Source organism: Nerophis lumbriciformis, linkage group LG26, assembly GCF_033978685.3.
Source record: "Nerophis lumbriciformis linkage group LG26, RoL_Nlum_v2.1, whole genome shotgun sequence".
Lineage (NCBI taxonomy): Eukaryota > Metazoa > Chordata > Actinopteri > Syngnathiformes > Syngnathidae > Nerophis > Nerophis lumbriciformis.
The window spans coordinates 20,530,482-20,553,245 of record NC_084573.2 but is presented as its reverse complement, the minus strand read 5'-3'; the positions used below and the strand labels follow the sequence as shown (position 1 = coordinate 20,553,245).

The 22,764-nt window shown below is 39.4% G+C and overlaps 1 protein-coding gene across 2 annotated transcripts in view; it reads left to right on the top strand.

Annotated features, from left to right (window-relative positions):
- extl3 (exostosin-like glycosyltransferase 3) overlaps positions 1 to 22,764 on the top strand; it is an 81,016-nt gene that overhangs the window by 49,970 nt on the left and 8,282 nt on the right. The window contains exons 2-6 of one of the 2 annotated variants that reach the window (XR_009817939.2): positions 4,407 to 6,961; positions 9,643 to 9,770; positions 12,090 to 12,234; positions 12,304 to 12,432; positions 18,190 to 18,420. Coding sequence is in view for 1 of the 2 variants with exons in the window: in XM_061987230.2 (XP_061843214.2) it covers positions 4,823 to 6,961; positions 9,643 to 9,770; positions 12,090 to 12,234; positions 12,304 to 12,432; positions 18,190 to 18,399 (2,751 nt within the window). In the remaining variant the exon portion in view is untranslated. Of the gene's footprint in view, positions 1 to 4,406; positions 6,962 to 9,642; positions 9,771 to 12,089; positions 12,235 to 12,303; positions 12,433 to 18,189; positions 19,606 to 22,764 lie in introns of those variants that run through there. The other variant, XM_061987230.2, reaches the window with a different exon arrangement.

Genomic DNA, 22,764 nt, shown 5'->3' with positions numbered 1-22,764 from the left:
TACTCATGTTTTTAAATTATTAAAATACTTGTGTCGTTCGTGAGTTCAACAAGAATCAAAAATAATTGTGATTGTTTTTGCCATAATCGTCCAGCCCTAAGTCATGCTACAAATAAACAGACCGTTGAAGGTTTGCCACACAGACTCATGACTGAGGAGCAGGATTGCCAGGCTGCATTCAAAGGGTCACATGTCTTGAGATTTGTTTTGGTACCAACCCCAAAGAAGTTAGTCTGAAGGCAAAATGTGTGCAATCTCTTGTTTAGGTGAATAGAAGAAATGTGATTGTTACATAACTACTGGTCTCATAACAAATGATTAGACTGTTGACTGACACATTTTATGTCAATTGTGTATGCAGTTACATTTCATCTGATAGTGGCACATCTTTTTATCGCATGGAGTACGGTTGAGCGATGTAGACGATATAAATGATACACTGCTTCTGTCAAATCCACCATCAGCAGCGGTTCCATAATTTTATGGATACATGTCTGCCATTAAGAAGGAGCAACAACTTCAGTGACAGACTTTAGTCTCACTGACTACTTCAGCTTTGTGTGTGCAGAAATCCTTCCCTGAATGCGGTCTCGCAGGCAGGCACAGGATGTCTATTAGTCCCGACTGGGAGAACAAGCACGCCTACTAATTCAATTAGGAACAAAAGACATTTTATATGGAGATATTTTTGAATCAGACTTTCTGTTTGTGTTTTTTTTTATTCAACTCCTCTGATATAACAAAACCCAAAACCAGTGAAGTTGACACGTTGTGTAAATCGTAAATAAAAACAGAATACAATGATTTGCGAACCCTTTTCAACATATATTCAATTGAATACACTGCAAAGACAGGATACCTAATTAACGTTCAAACTGACAAACTTTGTTTTTTTAAAGTTTCTCAGTTCGAACATTAAAGCTTTTGTCTTTGCAGTGTATTCAATTGAAAATAAGTTGAAAAGGGTTTGCAAATCATTGTATTCTGTTTTTATTTACAATTTACACAACGTGCCAATTTCACTGGTTTTGGGTTTTGTACATTTAGTCGACAATATAGCTTTTAATACTATCGTTATATCATTATAATGCATGTTGATGACACATTCTAGCTGCGTCCCGCAAATTTGACAGCGACAAGCGAATGACCGTGTCCTTAACGCAATGTAGCGTCCTCGCTAATATCCCTTCACAGCGCAAAAGGATTTTACGTTAGTGTGTTACAATGTTTTCTCATTGTTTGTGAACACATCGTGTCGGCGGAGAATGAGGAAGTGTATTTGTTTGTCCACAGGTTAAACACGGAGAACCAGTTCCTCTGATGACCTGAAGAGCAGTTCAAAACACAGTCCAAACACCTCCCAAATGTCATTGTCAAACTGATGTCACTGTTCTGGCTTTAGCCATGTACATTTAACAGAAGCAAACCAATTATTTGATACCATGGGGACCATGTTTTCGCCAAATATTATATGAATCGTATTTTTTAGATTTTCTGCAATTGTTTGACTACTTCATTGTCCACCATCAGCCTTAAATAAACATCAGAACTCTCCCTCTGTTGTTTGCTAACTTGTTCAACAAGAGAGCCACATTTCCTTGTGTGAGTGAGTCGTTTGGTGCCACCTGTTGGTTTAAATGTATAAATCTCTACGCCAGGGGTGTCCAAACCTTTCCCATTGAGGGCCGCACACAGAAAAATCCAAGAACGCGGGGGCCATTTTGATAGTTTTCATTTTCAAAACCAACATCTAGATTTTTTTTTAACCGTTAGGGCTCCCCCCAAGTTTGGTCCTGGAAGGGTCTCAATCATAAAAATTTAAAAAAATAAGTTCTATATAAGGAGAGCCCAGACTACCAAGTCAAATTCCTTGTGTGTTAAACATACTTTGCCAATAGATCTGAGTTTGTCTATATAAAAATATTTTTCATATGACCCCGAAAGGGACAAGCGGTAGATTATGGATGGTTTAATGCCTTTTTGGTCAAAACCCTGTTTTTTATGGCAAAAACAGAAAAGTTGCAATATTTACTCCGGAGGAAATTTCCATTGGAATATTTGATGTGAAGTAATTGGTGCCTTAAATAGGTCAATAATTCATAACATAGTTGATTTATTGTTTGACTGTTTAAAAAATGAATAATTCCACTAATTTTTTGGGCTTTTTTTTTCAATGCTTAAAGGGGAACATTATCACAATTTCAGAAGGGTTAAAACCATTAAAAATCATTTCCCAGTGGCTTATTTTATTTTTCGAAGTTTTTTTCAAAATTTTACCCATCACGCAATATCCCTAAAAAAAGCTTCAAAGTGCCTGATTTTAACCATCGTTATATACACCCGTCCATTTTCCTGTGACGTCACATAGTGATGCCAACACAAACAAACACGGCTCATAGAACAGCAAGCAATAGCGACATTAGCTCGGATTCAGACTCGGATTTCAGCGGTTTAAGCGATTCAACAGATTACGCATGTATTGAAACGGATGGTTGTAGTGTGGAGGCAGGTAGCGAAAACAAAATTGAAGAAGAAACTGAAGCTATTGAGCCATATCGGTTTGAACCGTATGCAAGCGAAAACGACGAAAACGACACGACAGCCAGCGACACGGGAGAAAGCGAGGACGAATTTGGCGATCGCCTTCTAACCAACGATTGGTATGTGTTTGTTTGGCATTAAAGGAAACTAACAACTATGAACTAGGTTTACAGCATATGAAATACATTTGGCAACAACATGCACTTTGAGAGTGCAGACAGCCCAATTTTCATCAATTAATATATTCTGTAGACACACCCTCATCCGCGCTCTTTTCCTGAAAGCTGATCTGTCCAGATTTGGAGTTGATGTCAGCAGGCCAGGGAAGCTAGGGTCGATAGGGGGTTTAGATCGCTCGTCTGCGTGAACAAACTGCCGCCATTGCTTGCCGTGCTACCGAGGCCCTTTGTCCCTGAATTGCTCACACACTCCGGCAGATTCAATGGGCGTCTGGCGGCAGATTTCTTTGACTTTATCGTTGGAAATGCATCTGCTTTGAGTGTTGCAGGATATCCACACATTCTTGCCATCTCTGTCATAGCATAGCTTTCGTCGGTAAAGTGTGTGGAACAAACGTCCAATTTCTTGCCACTTTCACATCTTTGGGCCACTGGTGCAACTTGAATCCGTCCCTGTTCGTGTTGTTACACCCTCCGACAACACACCGACGAGGTATGATGTCTCCAAGGTACGGAAAACAGTCGAAAAAACGGAAAATAACAGAGCTGATTTGACTCGGTGTTTGAGAAAATGGCGGATTGCTTCCCGATGTGATGTCACGTTGTGACGTCATCGCTCCGAGAGCGAATACTAGAAAGGCGTTTAATTCGCCAAAATTCACCCATTTAGAGTTTGCAAATCGGTTAAAAAAAATATATGGTCTTTTTTCTGCAACATCAAGGTATATATTGATGCTTACATAGGTCTGGTGATAATGTTCCCCTTTAAATAGGTCAATAATTCATAACATAGTTGATTTATTGTTTGACTGTTTAAAAAAAGAATAATTCCACTAATTTTTGGGGCTTTTTTTTCAATGCTTAAGTCTCTAGATCAACTTCAGATCTATCCGTCAATTATATGTTTTTATTATGTTATGTTGTTTGTTTGTTTTATGGCCTTTTTGTAAAAAAAAAAAAAAGTTTTTATATGGCAAACACAGAAAATATGAAATATTTTCCCCAAAAATAATCAGAAGTGGAAGATTTGATTTGATTTTAAAGCAACGTCCGCTTTAGAGAAAAAAACGGTCTGCCTGTCAGCTTTGTTTAATTAATCAATATTGCAAGTTTTCTTTGTTACATTTCACCTGTTTGCTCTTTTATTCCACTTTGTTCTTTGTTTTATTATAGTGTTTCTAGAATGTTCTGCTGGCCGTTAAAAAAAATCGCTGGGGGTTACAAATGCACTCCGGGCGACACTCTGGACACCCCTGCTCTAGACACTAAAATACAACGCTTGTATTTGAGTTGTTGTTAATAGCTTTTTTGACATCATAGCTGGAGTCACATTGAACTTTTAATGTCTGATTTTGCTGTTGAACCATTTGCGTGTTAGAAAAAAAATATACAGCCCTTGGGGTCTTGTTTAACTAACATTTCCCCGCCAAACAGCTCCTGACAGAGTGAACATGACATGAGACTGATGGGTTGAGGTCAGCTGTGGAAGGAACAGCTGGCTTCCTTTTCCTATTTTAATCCAGTGAAAATTGTATGAGATTGAATCTACATGGGTAGATTCCGATATATTTTTGCTATTTTGGCATGTGGTTTGATAAACATCCAGACTGATACATGAAATTAAGCTCTTGTACTCAAGAAACAACTTAAGCCACCACTCATCTGTCATTTTCTGTTCTCTTTCAGGTTTTCCTGGACCATCTTCCAGGGGACTCTCAAAATAGGCTTCAGAAAATGGTTACACGCTGGATAAAAGCAAGTGGACCACCTTGTTTAGCACATCTTTGAGGTGCCATGCCTACCCCATATCACCCATTGAGGGGAACCCCTCATCAAAAAAAGAACGGTTTCCTCACTTGATTTGGAACACCACATGATAGAAATGGCCTTAGCTTGTTTCAGGTATCAAACGGTTGGGTACATATTAATTTACAGGTGAAGCTGGGTTCTTAGTCCATGCCAACAGGCCCAAAAGAGGAGGCTTGAACCCAGCTTTCATGATATAGTATCCATCCACCTGCCCGACAAGGTCGAATCATGGCTGCTGCAGAAGATATAATTGATTCTTTGGTAAAACTAGGAGTAAGAAAGTAAAAGAAAAAATGCAGCGGAACGGTGGCGGACTTGGAGCCGGTGGGCAGCCTTGGGTGTTAAGGCGTGTGCGTCTTACCTGGCTCAGTTTCATGCTCTTCTTTATCCTGGTTTTCTTCCCGCTCATTGCTCACTACTACCTCACGACCATCGATGAAGCTGGGAGTCCAGATAAGCGTATCTTCGGGCCCCGGCCCGGTGGCGAATTGTGCGAGGCCAAACACGTGCAAGACCTGTGCCGCATACGTGAGTCTGTCAGTGAAGAGCTGCTACAGCTGGAGGCCAAGCGGCAGGAGCTCAACGGCGAGATCGCCAGGCTCAACCTGCGCATTGAGGCTTGCAAGCGCAGCATTGACAGTGCCAAGCAGGATCTCCTGCAACTGAAGAATGTCATCAGCCAGACAGAGCATTCCTATAAAGAACTAATGGCCCAGAATCAGCCGAAGCTTTCTCTGCCTGTCAGGTTGCTTCCTGACAAAGAAGACCCAGGACTCCCACCACCGAAATCCGCCCGCTCTTGCCGCCTACACACCTGTTTCGACTATGCCCGCTGCCCCCTCACATCTGGATTTCCTGTGTATGTGTATGATGTGGGGTCCTATCCATGGGGGGAGCATATTGACCCACTGGTTAAGCAGGCTTTTGCAGTGTCTGTCAAGAGCAATATTTATGTAACAGATAACCCCACCATTGCCTGTCTGTATTTGGTGCTGGTTGGAGAGCTACAGGAGTCTCCCACATCCCCACCTCCTAATCCTCTAGATTTAGAGAAACAACTAAAAGCTCTTCCTTACTGGAGATCAGATGGGCACAATCATGTACTTGTGCATCTTTCAAGAAAGTCCACAATACAGAATTTCTTGTATAATGTAAGCACAGGGCGGGCATCAGTTGCTCAGTCCACTTACCTGGAGCAGCAGTACCGTGAAGGCTTCGACTTGGTTGTGTCCCCACTGGTGCATGCCCTCTCGGAACCCAACTTTTTGGAAGTGCCTCATCAGGTACCAGTGAAAAGAAAATATCTCTTCACATTCCAAGGAGAGAGGGTAGAGTCACTGAGGAGCCGCTTGCAGGAAACTCATCCTCAGTCGTTTGAGGAAGAGATGGAAGGAGATCCACCAGCTGACTACGACGATCGTATCATCGGCACCTTAAAAGCAGTACAGGATAGCCATTTAGACCAGGTGCTTATAGAGTTCACCTGTAAAATCCCTAAGCCCAGTTTGCCAACTGAATGGTCTCTTTGTGGGGAGCGAGAAGACAGACTAGAGGTACTGAAGACATCTACTTTTGCTTTGGTGATTGCACCGGGCGATGGTCAGCTGGTAGCCTCAGCAGGCTGTGGAATGAGGCTTTTTGAAGCTTTAGAGGTAGGGGCCATCCCCGTAGTGCTAGGGGACCACTCTAAACTACCCTATCACCAGTTTATTCGATGGAGCGAAGCAGCCATTATGGTGCCCAAGCCTCGTGTGACAGAGTTACACTTCCTGCTGCGGAGCCTATCAGACAATGATATGTTAGCTATGAGACGACAGGGACGCTTTCTGTGGGAGACCTACTTCTCCACCTCAGAGAACATACTTAATACTATCCTGGCTAGCATTCGTACAAGGATCCAGGTTCCTGCTGCACCCATAAATGAGGAGCCAGCACAAGAGATCCCCCACAAAGCGGGTAAACTTGCTGGGACTGATGCCAACCTTGCAGACAATGGCGATCTTGATTTAGGACCTGTAGAAACGGAGCCACCCTACGCTTCTCCTCGCTTTCTCCGCAACTTCACCTACACCGCCGTGGACATCTACCGAACATGGAACAGTGCTCCCGGCCCTTTTCATTTGTTTCCCCACACTCCTCTGGACCCCGTTCTGCCCTCTGAAGCTAAATTCCTTGGTTCGGGTACTGGTTTCAGGCCCATCGGTGGCGGTACTGGAGGATCCGGGAAGGAGTTCCAGGCAGCTTTAGGAGGGAATGTTCCCAGAGAACAATTCACTGTGGTCATGTTGACATATGAGCGTGAAGAAGTGCTGATGAACTCTTTGGAGAGGTTGAACGGACTGCCATACCTCAACAAGGTGGTGGTGGTGTGGAATTCCCCCAAACCTCCTTCAGATGACCTGCTGTGGCCTGACATTGGGCTACCCATTGTGGTAAGTTTCAGTCTACAAATAAACATAGCTTCGAATGAATCGGTCTTAAAATCGATTACCTGTACTGTTGATTCAAACTAAACACCTATCTAGCCAATAGTTCCTTATTCTCTTTTATTATACACAATTATTTGATCAAAACAAAGTCACTAGTACACAATAACTAAATAGAAGCAAAAACTGCTTAATTTAATCCTTGTGGCTTTGCCTTCAAAGTCCTCTTTTGTCCAGGAAATTATTCCCTGAATTTGTAAACATTAACAAAAAGTGATTTTGAGAAAAAAAATACTAAATACTAAATTCACGGTGGCAGAGGGGTTAGTGCATCTGCCTCACAATACGAAGGTCCTGAGTAGTCTTGGGTTCAATCCCGGGCTCGGGATCTTTCTGTGTGGAGTTTGCATGTTCTCCCCGTGACTGCGTGGGTTCCCTCCGGGTACTCCGGCTTCCTCCCACCTCCAAAGACATGCACCTGGGGATAAGTTGATTGGCAACACTAAATTGGCCCTAGTGTGTGGATGTGAGTGTGAATGTTGTCTGTCTATCTGTGTTGGCCCTGCGATGAGGTGGCGACTTGTCCAGGGTGTACCCCGCCTTCCGCCCGATTGTAGCTGAGATAGGCTCCAGCGCCCCCCGCGACCCCAAAGGGAATAAGCGGTAGAAAATGGATGGATGGATGGATTTTGAGAAAAAAAATAATGTTTTTGTAATCACTCTAGCAATGATCATGTACTGATGCTACCCTCGGTATCGACGCCACCATTTTATGGATGGTTAATTTTTCTGTTAATAGCTGCTTACTTTCTGCTGTAACGTGGTTCCAAATGTACTTATGTTTTGGTGTTGATTCAAGCTAACTTAGATATTAGCATTCCTTTTACAGGTTTGCTCTGTGTGTAACATGTTTAGCCTCATTCTCAATAGATACTTAAGTTTTTATGCTGTAATAGAAGTGATTATTATTAATTTCGGGAATCGCAATCACACTGTGTTTAGAGACACACAATTAGCTGCTTGTTTGTCAGCCGGGGGGCTAAAAATAAATATACTGTAAGCCAGAAGGGATCAGTGTTTTTAATCGGCAATACGCACATACTTTCAATGAAAATCGTCCAATACTGATCGGTGGCCGATCGATCAGTACATCCCTAGTATAAAGAGATGTTAACCACCATAAATAAATAAAACTACCGTATTTTTCGGAGTATAAGTCGCACCGGAGTATAAGTCGCACCTGCCGAAAATGCATAATAAAGAAGGAAAAAACATATATAAGTCGCATTTTTGGGGGAAATTTATTTGATAAAACTCAACACCAAGAATAGACATTTGAAAGGCAATTTAAAATCAATAAAGAATAGTGAACAACAGGCTGAATAAGTGTACACTAAATTGGCCCTAGTGTGTGAGTGTGAATGTTGTCTGTCTATCTGTGTTGGCCCTGCGATGAGGTGGCGACTTGTCCAGGGTGTACCCCGCCTTCCGCCCGATTGTAGCTGAGATAGGCTCCAGCGCCCCCCGCGACCCCAAAAGGGAATAAGCGGTAGAAAATGGATGGATGGATGGATATATGACTCATAAATAACCAACTGAGAACGTGCCTGGTATGTTAACGTAACATATTATGGTAAGAGTCATTCAAATAACTATAACATACAGAACATGCTATACATTTACCAAACAATGTCACTCCTAATCGCTAAATCCCATGAAATCTTAAACGTCTAGTCTCTTACGTGAATGAGCTAAATAATATTATTTGATATTTTATGGTAATGTGTTAATAATTTCACACATAAGTCGCTCCTAAGTATAAGTGGCACCCCCGGCCAAACTATGAAAAAAACTGCGACTTATAGTCCAAAAAATACGGTACTCACCTCTCTCTGAATGGCACAAAATGGAAGGTTTTTAATCAGCCACTGCTTTTCATATGTTGCAGTAAGCTCCATTGCTGTTTTAGTGGTTATCGCCACAGTTTCCTCTTTGTCATCTCTGGTATCGTTTTGTGGCACTGTCACAAAATACAAAAGATCACAAACCTAAGTCTCTCAAGAATTACCAATGTCTCTCATGAAATCGCGCATTGAAAATTATATTCGAACTTTTGGGACATTGGACTTTCTCGGCTCCTCTGTATTGCTAAGGGTTTCATACATAAAGGATCAAATGGACATATGATGAGACAAAGAGTTTGAGATAAAAGAGTTAAGAGTAAAGGCTCCTAGTGTCCTACTAATGAACCTAAAACTGAACTGTGCAGGACTTAGACAACACACATTCAGTCCTGTGCTCCAGTTTGCTAAGCATTCACTAGTGTATTGTTGTTTAACACAGAATACCTAATGTATCTGATTTGTCAGAGTTGATACAAAGTTTACTGGAATACACTGCATGTATAGCTGTCTGGATTACTGCCTCGCTGGAGCTCAAATTCACCACAGCTTTACTTAAAGGGATCAGAAGGCTGCTTCTAAATAACTGTTCAAAAAATGAAGCCAGATGTTCTTGACTGGAACAATCTATCTTCTAAGATAAAAGTGAAAATTCAAGTTACGTGACACAGTGCATCAATAAATACTTAATAAAAACTTCAAACGCAATAAGAATGCGGTGCAATAAACAGGGCAGTAGATGTGGGGAAAGTCAAATAATTAAAAGCCATTTTTCTCCCCTGTCAGGTTGTCCGCACAGAGAAGAACAGTCTCAATAATCGCTTCCTTCCCTGGGACGTCGTAGAGACTGAGGCCATCCTCTCGATAGATGACGACGCCCATCTGCGTCATGATGAGATCATGTTTGGGTTCAGGTCTGTGATGGTGATATTTTGCATGACATTCCGGGCCTGATTTACTAAAGGTTTTGCGTGTCCTAAAACAGGTGCAAACTTGATAGCACACACAAAGCTGATCTACTAAGCATGTGCAAAATAGATTGTGTTTGTTAGGTGAGCAGAATGAGTGCAATCCATTTTGGGTATATGTCTTCATTAATTTGCAAAATATATGCTGATCATCAAAACGGCCACAATACTGGTCGAAGAAAATGCAAATATACAGCACACGGTATGTGATTTATCAACACTCATCACCGTTTTACGAGCACTGTTTTGAATTGTATTTACAAACTGACACAGTTCCACACACACCTGTGAGAGAGGAGTGCTCGCGCTGCACAGACACACGATGGACAGAAAATCCTCTGTCGTACGTGTGGGTGTGGGTGCGTGTGTGTGTCAATATGTTTGGACAGTCAGAAATAAAAATATTAAACATGGTCTATTCAGCAACTTCCTTTGATGGCATAGCTGCTGGATGATTTAGGGACGGATTAAAACAAATTCAGTTATATATATATATATATATATATATATATATATATATATATATATATTGTTGACACAAGCACAAAAGAGCATCTCTCCTTTGTCTGTCTTATTCCACTGATTGTCTTCTTCTGACCGCGACGCAAGTTTGCAAAAACATTTCAAACGTGCAACTTATTAAAGCAAAACAGCGGTCGCAAAACAATTTCATGCTTGATAAGCGAGCTTGATAAACAAGTACTAAATGATTTTAATCACATCTCCTCCTCCTACTATCATGGGCAATCTGATTCTGATTCCAATTATTTGTGCACTAATGACAAGTGATGTACCAAAAAACTTGACCACTGAAAAAGACTAAAACCACGCTGCCGAAAACCGGATGTAAACAAAACTCACAACATTGTGTCCGTCTGGAGTGTTGTCAGCAAGCCTGCAATGTGGATGTAATTTTAATATATCGCAGATATACCCGCGGACAGCCGTCTACAAAATGTGCAAATGTTAAGAGGACAGTGGTGGCTTTTAAGCAGTGAAAGTCCAACTGGAGCAACAGCGCGAAGCATCGGTGACATCAAGGGACAGAAGTTAGGAGTCTCTTAACATGAGTACAGTCCATAATAACACCAGAAGAAGATGCTGGATTTGTTGCTAGTTGTTTTTTATTTTAAAAAGTCATCAAAAGTCTATAAACACTTGAAAAAATCTCAACAAAATACATTGTACAAAAAACAGCAACCATGGAAAATATGACAAAACGTATATGTTAATATTAATTAATAATAAAATATTTGTTTTTTTTATGTTGTATACATTTTTTGAGCCGTTTTAAAGAAAATCATATCACAGCAAATTAGTTGATGATGTCATGGTGACCAATCCCATAACCACACCCGCACCACCACAGGTATCTTGGCAGTCAAGGGCAATATTTACATGTAAGTCTTTAGTTGATCAGGCCTTGTCTTCTCAGCAAATACTGATTTGAAACTCTAATCCCTACAATTAAATGCCTGTGGTATGTGCCAAAGTAAGAATGTTACAGATAAACGCAGGAAACTTCAGAAGGCGGAAGGATCACATTCCAGAAAACGAGCAGTCCGATAGAAGTGATAAACTCGTACAGAAGTAGAAAAAAAAAAAAGACAAATATTTCTGCTTCTTACATTTCTTGTTCACTAGAAGTGAGAGGTTAAACAATCACTTGTCCCCCTTCTAAGATATGTCTGTGCAAACCGCACACATTACAGCTTGTTCGGGCATGTACCGTTTGTTTGCATGCGCGTGTGTGTGTGTGTGTGTGTGTGTGTGTGTGTGTGTGTGTGTGCGTGTGTGCGTGTGTGCGTGTGTGCGTGTGTGCGTGTGTGCGTGTGTGCGTGTGTGCGTGTGTGCGTGTGTGCGTGTGCGCGTGCGCGTGCGCGTGCGCGTGCGCGTGTGCGCGTGCGTGCGCTGGGACAGGAATTACTCTAAAGTGCTCCAGAATTACTTTGGAATGTTCCCTCAGCTCCTCTCTAGCCCAAGAGAGGAACAATTTGTAGCCTCTGACTGCCAAGTGATCTCACAGGAACGCACTGCAAGCATTAAATATTTGTGTGCGTGCGTGGTTTCAACACATTGTGGGGACTATGGTGTGACGATTAGCATCTGTCTGTTGTAATTATGTCTCACGAGTACAACAGAATGTCTGATTCAATTTGTCTGACGAGGAACAAGGCATGAACAAACGCACTGAAGAAAAACAAACTCCCAGGGCCAGTCGTTTTCCCCTCTCCACTAACACTCCTGTTGTCTTCCTCATCTCAGAGTGTGGCGAGAGGCCAGGGATCGTATCGTGGGGTTCCCTGGGAGGTATCACGCCTGGGACGTCAACCATCAGTCCTGGCTCTACAACTCCAACTACTCCTGCGAGCTCTCCATGGTGCTGACAGGAGCAGCGTTCTTCCACAAGGTCTGCACCCCTTCGGCACCCACGCCTGAGACGTCCCTCGATGATTAATCAATTGCATGTTCCCCGTAGTACTACGCCTACCTGTACTCATACGTGATGCCCCAGGCCATCAGGGACATGGTGGACGAGTACATCAACTGTGAGGACATCGCCATGAACTTCCTTGTCTCGCACATCACCCGCAAACCGCCTATCAAGGTCAGTGCAGTTGTACTCAGCATCAGTAAGGCGTTTATCCCCCTCCCAAAGGCTCTGTGTTATATCACCGTCCTCATCATTTCACCATTACTCAGACTGACACATCTAATATTCCTCACAGTATCGAAAACTCACAATGTCCTTTTTTTTTTTTTTTTTTAAATGAAATGTGGGAGGGAAGCCATTGGGGCCAAAAAGTTGTTTTGATTTAGGGCGTTTCAAAGGAGAGATCCCTTTATAACTTTGTGGCTCTTGTAAGTCAGACCAGTACATGGACGATGGCCAATTTACGCTGTCAACGGTTTTAAAAACGGTTGATCCCAGTTGTAGGATGTGGTCGATAATGTTCCTCTCACGTCCTGTGGGTGGAATTATTGCTTATTACAACTGGAGCAGAAATGACTATTCACAAGGATGAACTAGAATTACACACAGAGGAGCACATGTTGAACGTGTAGGAGCAGCTTCATCTGCTTTGTCGCTAGAGGTGGGAATCTTTGGGCACCTCACGATTCGATTACGATTAAAAATCAATTATTGATGCATCTTTCATTTATGTATATTGATGCAGTTTTACATTTCTTTTCGTTTCACTAAAAAAAGCGTTTATCACTTGCAACTTAAAAAAAACAGTGCATTTGTAATAAAAAAAACAGTTAAATTCATTCCCATCCTTCCATCCATTTTCTACCGCTTGTCCCTTTTGGAGTCACGGGGGTTGCTGGAGCCTATCTCAGCTGCTTTCGGGCGCAAGGCGGGGTACACCCTGGACAAGTCGCCACCTCATCACAGGGCCAATACAGATAGACAGACAACATTCACACTCACATTCACACACTAGGGCCCAACGTTCCCTCTAAGGTGCGCACCTGCGCAATTGCGCACTGCTCACGTGTCCTCTGCGCACAGCAAATCTATGCCACGCAAAAAATCAAATCCCACTCTAAACAAAATAAACAAATCGTTTGTTTTGTATGATTTTGCAATGCAACTGTGAGTAACAGGCGACGAAAGGCGGCCACAACAGATAAAACAATGTTTGTCAACACTTAAATTATTGTAACGTCTGTGGAGACACTTAAAGGAGGACAGGAATTCCAACGGTCCCTTTATTTAGCGAAATTGTTTGTCGGCCATAACCACACCAAAACAATGTGTAAAATACTTTAATCCAGCAAAACTGGTCGTTGTCTACCGTACAAACCAAGCCAAAAGCAATTCTTTGTCATCTGTTATATCAACAGCAGCCGCTTGCTCTCTCTCTCACCTGCACTAACACATACACTATGGCAATTAGCCACTGGTGTGTTTATGGCCACACAAAAAGTTGGACAACTCCAACACTACACGTAAAGTGTAAATTTCAGGTCGTTTTACTATGACTCCCTAATCAGTGTGCTTATTCTACTGTCATTTGTTAAGAATGTTATTTTTTGGATATTAATCATGAAATGATGTTACAGGACTACATAATTGCTAATAAAAATATGTATTTTACGAACAGAAAGTTAATAAACACTTCATCTCATGCAACATATGAATGTTTTAAGGGGAACTAAATGTGATCTCTGAAAGGGGTACACAATCTTTCCAAAGCAGGACCCCCACCCAGGCATAAAATACTAGCTGATTAAAAAAAAACAATATCTAAGTGGGCCAAATCACATCTATTAGAAAATAATCTCTTGAAATTGACTAGTCACTTGATTATAATAATAAGACATTTAAATTGTTATGTCAGGTTTGAGACAAATGTGCTGCTGGTATGACCACAGTGTGCACGTCTGTATTCCACTGAATGCTCAGAGTGTTTGTGCGTTTGCTCACACACATGAACAATTAGAGGGAACATTGCTAGGGCCAATTTAGTGTTGCCAATCAACCTATCCCCAGGTGCATATCTTTGGAGGTGGGAGGAAGCCGGAGTACCCGGAGGGAACCCACGCAGTCACGGGGAGAACACGCAAACTCCACACAGAAAGATCCCGAGCCCGGGATTGAACTCAGGACTTTCGTATTGTGAGGCACATGCACTAACCCAGTGGTTCTTAACCTGGGTTCGATCGAACCCTAGGGGTTCGGTGAGTCAGCCTCAGGGGTTCGGCGGAGCTCTCCACCGCGGAAGTCAAGACACACCTGACTCATCGTGTAAATAAAGCTTCTCCCTATCGGCGTATTATGAATACCCCCAAACAATGTTCCCTCTATTTTTCCATATGCGTGAGCAAACACAAAAACTCCTTGAGCATTCAGTGGAGCACATGTGAGCGACGAGATGTGTCGTCCGCACTTAGATGAGCTTGCAAAGTCTCTCGACGGATATTTCCCTACAAGAGAGTCATATCCGGCATGGGTGAGACAGCCGTTCACGTTTGCTGTTGAGACAGCAAATGTCAATGATGAATACCTCGACGAAATCATTGAAATTCAGCAGAGCCAGGTTCAACAGAAACTCTTCAGAACAACGCTCTCAACATTTTGGTGTCAACAAATGGAAAAGTACAGTATCCAGTTATTAGTTTAGCCCTGGAATTTTTTATACCTTTTGTTACAACATATCTTTGCGAGTAGAGATGTCCGATAATATCGGCCTGCCGATATTATCGGCCGATAAATGCGTTAAAATGTAATATCGGAAATTATCGGTATCGTTTTTTTTTTTATCTGTATCGTTTTTTGGGGGGGGGGGTTTTGTTGTTGTTTTTTATAAAATCAACATAAAAACACAAGATACACTTACAATTAACACTCATTCACACAAAAGGGTTGTTTCTTTCTGTTATTAATATTCTGGTTCCTACATTATATATCAATATATATCAATACAGTCTGCAAGGGATACAGTCCGTAAGCACACATGATTGTGCGTGCTGCTGATCCACTAATAGTACTAACCTTTAACCGTTAATTTTACTAATTTTCATTAATTACTAGTTTCCATGTAACTGTTTTTACATTGTTTTACTTTCTTTTTTATTCAAGAAAATGTTTTAAATTTATTTATCTTATTTTTTTTATTTTTTATTTTTTTTTTAAAGTACCTTATCTTCACCATACCTGGTTGTCCAAATTAGGCATAATAATGTGTTAATTCCACAACTGCATATATCGGTGTCGGTTGGTATCGGTAATTAAAGAGTTGGACAATAACGGATATCGGCCAAAAGCCATTATCGGACATCCCTATTTGCGAGCAATCCTTTTCAAGGATGCTGGACATAAAAACGAAGAAAAGGAACAGACTCTGCTGTGAAAATGACATGAGAGTGACACTTGCCAAGGTGAAGCCACACATATCTAAACTGGTCTCTCAAAAGCAACAGTAGAAGTCACACTGATTTGCAGGTGTGTATTTTGTTGTGAGTTCATGCACTGTGTTGGGTTTGTTCTTTGAACAAGGTGATGTTCATGGACACTTCATTTTGTGCACCAGTAAAAAAACATATAACTTTGTCTTGAATTTGAAAAATATACAGGTATATATATATATTTTTTCACTAAAGACTGGTTCGTTGAATGCGCATATGAAACTGGTGGGGTTCGGTACCTCCAACAAGGTTAAGAACCACTGCACTAACCCCTGTCCCTCCTTCATTCATTCCCACATATGTTAAATTAATAGAAATGTGTGCAAATAGGCTCCAGCGCCCCCGAAGGGAATAAGCGGTAGAAAATGGATGGATGGATGGATGGTGTGCAAAACTGGAACAGAAGTGCCCTAAAATAAAGGAGCTAGTCGGATCTCTCAATAAGTTGGCTCGCTGCGGTCAGACAAATTTTAAAACTGTCTGCAATACTTTATTTACGATAAATAAACCGATTATTGACGTTTACTAATCGATTTTATGATCGTCCATGTCCAAATTGCAATGCATCTAAAAATCGATTTCCCCCACTTCTATTTGTCACTGCCACACTAGGCCCTCATGCAAGTAGACTGTAACCGCAACAAATATTATCTCTGTCAAACTAGGATTGCGTGATAAAGACGATATAAATTATATACATTTGGCCAATGGAAGCGCTTTTAATAATATTGTTATGTCGTGATTAGAGATGTCCGATAATATCGGCCTGCCGATATTATCGGCCGATAAATGCATTAAAATGTAATATCGGAAATTATCGGTATCGGTTTTGATATCAGTATCGTTTTTTTATTTGTTTTTTTTGTTTTGTTTTTTTTTTATTAAATCAACATAAAAAACACAAGATACACTTACAATTTGTGCACCAACCCCAAAAACCTCCCTCCCCCATTTACACTCATTCACACAAAAGGGTTGTTTCTTTCTGTTATTAATATTCTGGTTCCTACATTATATATCAATATATATCAATACAGTCTGCAAGGGATACAGTCCGTAAGCACACATGATTGTGCGTGCTGCTGGTCCACTAATAGTACTAACCTTTAACAGTTAATTTTACTATTTTTCATTGATTACTAGTTTCTATGTAACTGTTTTTATATTGTTTTACTTTCTTTTTTATTCAAGAAAATGTTTTTAATTTATTTATCTTATTTTATTTTTTTTTATTTTTTTTTAAAAGTACCTTATCTTCACCATACCTGGTTGTCCAAATTAGGCATAATAATGTGTTATTTCCACAACTGTATATATCGGTTGATATCGGTATCGGTTGATATCGGTATCGGTAATTAAAGAGTTGGACAATTTCGGATTATCGGATATCGTCAAAAAGCCATTATCGGATATCCCTAGTCGTGATAATGCATGCTGATGACACATTCAGGCTGAGTCCCGCAAAATTTGACAGCGACAACCGAACGGCCACTGTAGCGTTCTTGCTCGCGGCTAACGCCCCTCCTCAGTGCAAAGCTACTTCTAAGTCAGCAGTCCTCGTCTCCATGGCGGCAAATAGACCGATTCATTATCACTGGAGGACAAGGAGTAGCTAATCATGCTTCACTACAAACCTTAGGAGGATATACTAACCGCTGAGCTACAGGTGGACGGATCGATACAAATATTGACAGTAACAATACCAGGTGTAGTATCAGGTCAATAGTACAGTGGTTAGATCAGTACTTTTTGTCAACATTCTTTGTTGTTTTTGTTATTGTTTACAAAATATTGGTATTGGGACAAGCCTACTCTAAACACGCCTTCTCATTCATTGTGTTTTCTTTATTTTCATGACTATTTACATTGTAGATTGTCACTGAAGGCATCAAAACAATGAATGAACACGTGGAGTTATGTACTTAACAAAAAAAGGTGAAATAACTGAAAACATGTTTTATATTATAGTTTCTTCAAAATAGCCACCCTTTGCTCTGATTACTTTTTTGCACACTCTCTGCATTCTCTCAATGAGCTTCAAGCACACCTGTGAAGTGAAAACTATTTCAGGTGACTACCTCTTGAAGCTCATCAAGAGAATGCCAAGAGTGTGCAATGCAGTAATCAGAGCAAAGGGTGGCTATTTTGAAAAAACTACAATACAAAACATGTTTTAAGTTATTTCACCTTTTTTTGTTAAGTACATACCTCCACATGTGTTCATTCGTAGTTTTGATGCCTTCAGTGACAATCTACAATGTAAATAGTCATGAAAATAAAGAAAACACATTGAATGAGGAGAAGGTGTGTCCAAACTTTTGGCCTGTACTGTATTCAAATTTCCTTTGTATCAAATGATCTCTTGAAAAGATGTCCTGTGCTGACATTTGTGAGAAATGCTGGCCGGCAAACATTTTCTTTCCAATGGACATCTCTCCCTTCACCTCAGGTGACGTCTCGTTGGACTTTCCGCTGCCCCGGCTGCCCTCAGGCCCTGTCGCACGACGACTCGCATTTCCACGAGCGCCACAAGTGCATCAACTTCTTCGTCAAAGTGTACGGCTACATGCCGCTGCTCTACACGCAGTTTCGAGTGGACTCGGTGCTGTTCAAGACCCGCTTGCCGCACGACAAGACCAAATGCTTCAAGTTCATCTAGCGGGCGGAGGAGCGATCGCAGGTATGGCGGAGGAGCCGCAAAACACGCTTTGAATACGACCCCGGAAGCGGGGGGTGTGGCCCACTGAAGCTGGCGGGCAGCTCCACACCTCCCCTCAGGGCCTCACTGCCAGCCAAAAAAAAAGAAGTCCTTCAAGTGGATTAAGGTCCGTTTTTCATGTTCTTGTCATCATGCTTGGTGGTGAACCACACACCACTACAGATATTCTTTTTTTTTTTTGTATTCCTCCTACTGAGGAAAGGATGTACAGAGAATATGAGAAAATCGCCACGGGACTCACGGCTAGCCTGGTGTCGGCCTGCACACTTTCATTGCCTCTCTGCTTTTTTGTCTTTTTCATTTCACAGCAACTAACTGCACGACTTGTACATATACTGTATATGTGAGAGAAGCACTGATTGTCAGAAGTATTTTATTGAGCAGGTTTCTTTTAGTTTTGACGTTTCATCGTGGGCAAAACCCTCTTGTTTTTTCCCGTTCTTAGTCTTGGACCACCGACCGAAAAACATTTAGCCAGTAAGTCACCATAATGCCTCAATTTTGTCATGGAAACCAGCCACCAATTATTTAGTGTGTACAATTACTGGTGTGCTGCTTTTTATGAAGGAGTATTAGAGCCACACTGAGAAGAATACAAAATAATACTACTACAATTGTACCCAAATGACAAAAAACAAGTCAAATCTCTGTTTGTTTTTTGTAATCCTTCCCAAAAAGGTCAGACAAAAAACTAATCATAAGAAAACCCAAGCAAGAAATAATGTAAATCCAATGAATACGTTCCATACCACCCCAAAAATATTAACAAAAATACACTATCAATATTTGTAGTTGTACATGCAGAGAGCAATGCCAAATACACAGTTGAAAACATTCCTTTTACCTTTTATTGAAGACTTCTTGGCGAACAGCAGCGTTGCGGATAATTAGTTCCACAAGTAAATTTCCACAGAATTCAAAATATCTTTTGTTATTTTTGCAAATAATTTTTTTATGTTTTTTAACATTAATGAAAGCATTCCAGGCATGAAATAACACCAATATACACAATATATTTGCCATGATAACAAGAAAATGACATTAGATATATTGCATTGTTTACGGTATGCCACAAGTGAAGAATTGGGAAAAAAAGAATCAGATGTATTTTTTTTTTACTTTTTTTTTTACATATATAAATATATATGGATGGATATATTAATATATATATATATATATATATATATATATATATATATGTGTGTGTATGTGTATATATGTGTGTATGTATATATATATATATATATATATGTGTGTGTGTATGTATGTATATATATATGTGTATATATGTGTGTGTGTGTGTGTATATATATATATATATATATATGTATATATATATATATGTATATATGTATGTATATGTATATATATATATATATGTATGTATATGTATATATATATATATATATACACATACATGTATATATGTGTATTTATGTGTGTATATATGTGTATTTATGTGTATATATTTATGTGTATATATATATATATATATGTATACATATATATATATATATATATATATATGTATATATATATATATGTATACATATATATATATATACATATATATATATATATATATATATATATATATATATATATATATATATATATATATATATATATATATATATATATATATATATATATATATATATATATATATATATATATATATATATATATATATATATATATATATATATGTACGTACGTACGTACGTATGTGGATGGATGGATGGTGCGAGACAGGAAGGTAACACTTCGCCTTCCAGGTTGTATACGGTATGTTGAATCGAGCGCCACACAACATTGATTACGTTTTAAAATTAGACTTTGAAATTTGAGCAACAGGCTTCCGTAGCTGAGCATCAGAGTGGCCTAACAGTACAAAGTCAGCATCAATATTCGTTTCCACAGAGTTTGGCGACGATATGCCTGTCACCAAAAATGCATTTGCTATTTTATTTAAATTTTGTTTGAAAAACTGTCATTTGTTAAAACATTAGTGCAAGTTTAAAATGATCACAATATTCATCTTTATTGGCCTGTCAATGGGCTCCAGCATAAGATAACACAGATTTGTTTTTGAGTACCGTATATGCTAAGTTTATTTTTAGCCTTTTCAAAAAAAAAAAGACATGCACCATAGTCAATGATGCAAATTTTATGACATTTTTATACTGTCTCAGCCACAAACATCAGTGGGAAAACACCGTACTGTACAGTAGTATAGACTGCTACACAACCACTAACCTGGAAAAATACAGAAAGTTGTTATGATGATGTGTTGTGCAGTACCTTAGATGTGCTAGTCATTCTTATGCTTGAAAATGCTTAATTTAGGTCATAAATACGAACTAAATTTGTTTAAATAGACATAATTTTGACTACCGTAAGAGTACGCACAAACAACAACAAAAAAATTTTTATATATTTTTAAAAACATTGATAGAGTGAAGAAGCATGAATCGGATCGCAAAAACGGCAAGGGACGACTATGCTTTTCTACGACTTCATTCTTGAATTAAATTGTGTTTATATATATATATGTATGTATGTATGTATATTAGGGGTGTGGGGAAAAAAGCAATTCGAATTCGAATCGCGATTCTCACGTTGTGCGATTTAGAATCGATTCTCATTTTTAAAAAATGTATTTTTTTTCATTTAATTTATTTTATATTTTAATTTTTATTTTATTTTATTTTTTTAATTAATCAATCCGACAAAACAATACACAGCAATACTCTAACAATGCAATCCAATTCCAAAACCAAACCCGACCCAGCAACACTCTGAACTGCAATAAACAGAGCAATTGAGAGGAGACAAACACGACACAGAACAAACCAAAAGTAGTGAAACAAAAATGAATATTATCAACAGTATCATTATTAGTTACAATTTCAACATAGCAGTGATTAAAAATCCCTCATTGATATTATCATTAGACATTTATATAAAAAATGAACAATAGCGTCACAGTGGCTTACACTTGCATCGCATCTCTTAAGCTTGACAACACACTGTGTCCAATATTTTCACAAAGATAAAATAAGTCATATTTTTGGTTCATTTAATAGTTAAAACAAATTTACATTATTGCAATCAGTTGATAAAACATTGTCCTTTACAATTATAAAAGTTTTTTACAAAAATGTACTACTCTGCTTGCATGTTAGCAGACTGGGGTAGATCCTGCTGAAATCCTATATATTGAATGAATAGAGAATCGTTTTGAATTGGGAAAATATCGTTTTTGAATCGAGAATCGCGTTGAATCGAAAAAAAATCGATTTTAAATCAAATCGTGACCCCAAGAATCGATATTGAATCGAATCGTGGGACACCCAAAGATTCGCAGCCCTAATATATATATATATATATATATATATATATATATATATATTAAATAGCTCAAAGCCGCAAAAAGGGCGAAGAACGACTGTACCTTGCTACCACTTTCTTGAATTCAATAGTGTTGCTCGCCTTCTTCATCAAAGTGATGTTACTAGCAATTCCTTCTTGAATTCGATTGTTTTTCTTACGTTCTTTGGCCCCATCGTGGGGTTTCTTGCGGGTCCACTTTCTTCTTGAATTCAATTGTTTCTCACCTTCTTTGTCAAAGTACCGGCATTCAAATCTTTCCCAATATGAGTTTTTAAAATAAAAATATATTTAAAAGAAAAATGTATGGAACAAAACCGCAAAAAAAAAAAATCGAAGTGCAAAAATGGGAGAGGGACGACTGTACTTTGCTATGACATACTTACCAGATTCAATAGTGTTTCTTACCTTTTGTGGTACTTGCACTCGCAACTTTCTTTGGGCCCCATCGTAGGTTTTGTTGCGGTTCCACTTCTTTCTTAAATTCAATTGGGTTTCTCACTTTCTTTATTAAAGTACCGTCAGTCACATCTTTTGTGATGTGACTTTATAGAATATATATTTAAAAAAAGCAAAATGGGCGAAGGACGACTGTACTTTGCTACGACATTCTTGTCAAATCAATAGTCTTCAATAGTGGTCCTCACCTTCTTTATCAAAGTGCTGGCACTCACAATTTTATTTGGCCCCATTTTGTTGCGGTTACAGTCAATTAAAAAATCTTGGTTTGGGCACACAAATGGACAAAAAAACTGAATCATTACAAAAAGTGGGGCGTACAAAAGCAATAGGTTTGATTGTAAATATTACCAGTATTCTTGTAAAGGTATCACTACAAAAAAAGAGAATGTTACTCGAAAAAGTACAGGGCTGACCTAAGAATAAGAGAGACCCTCTTGTTCTTTTTTATTT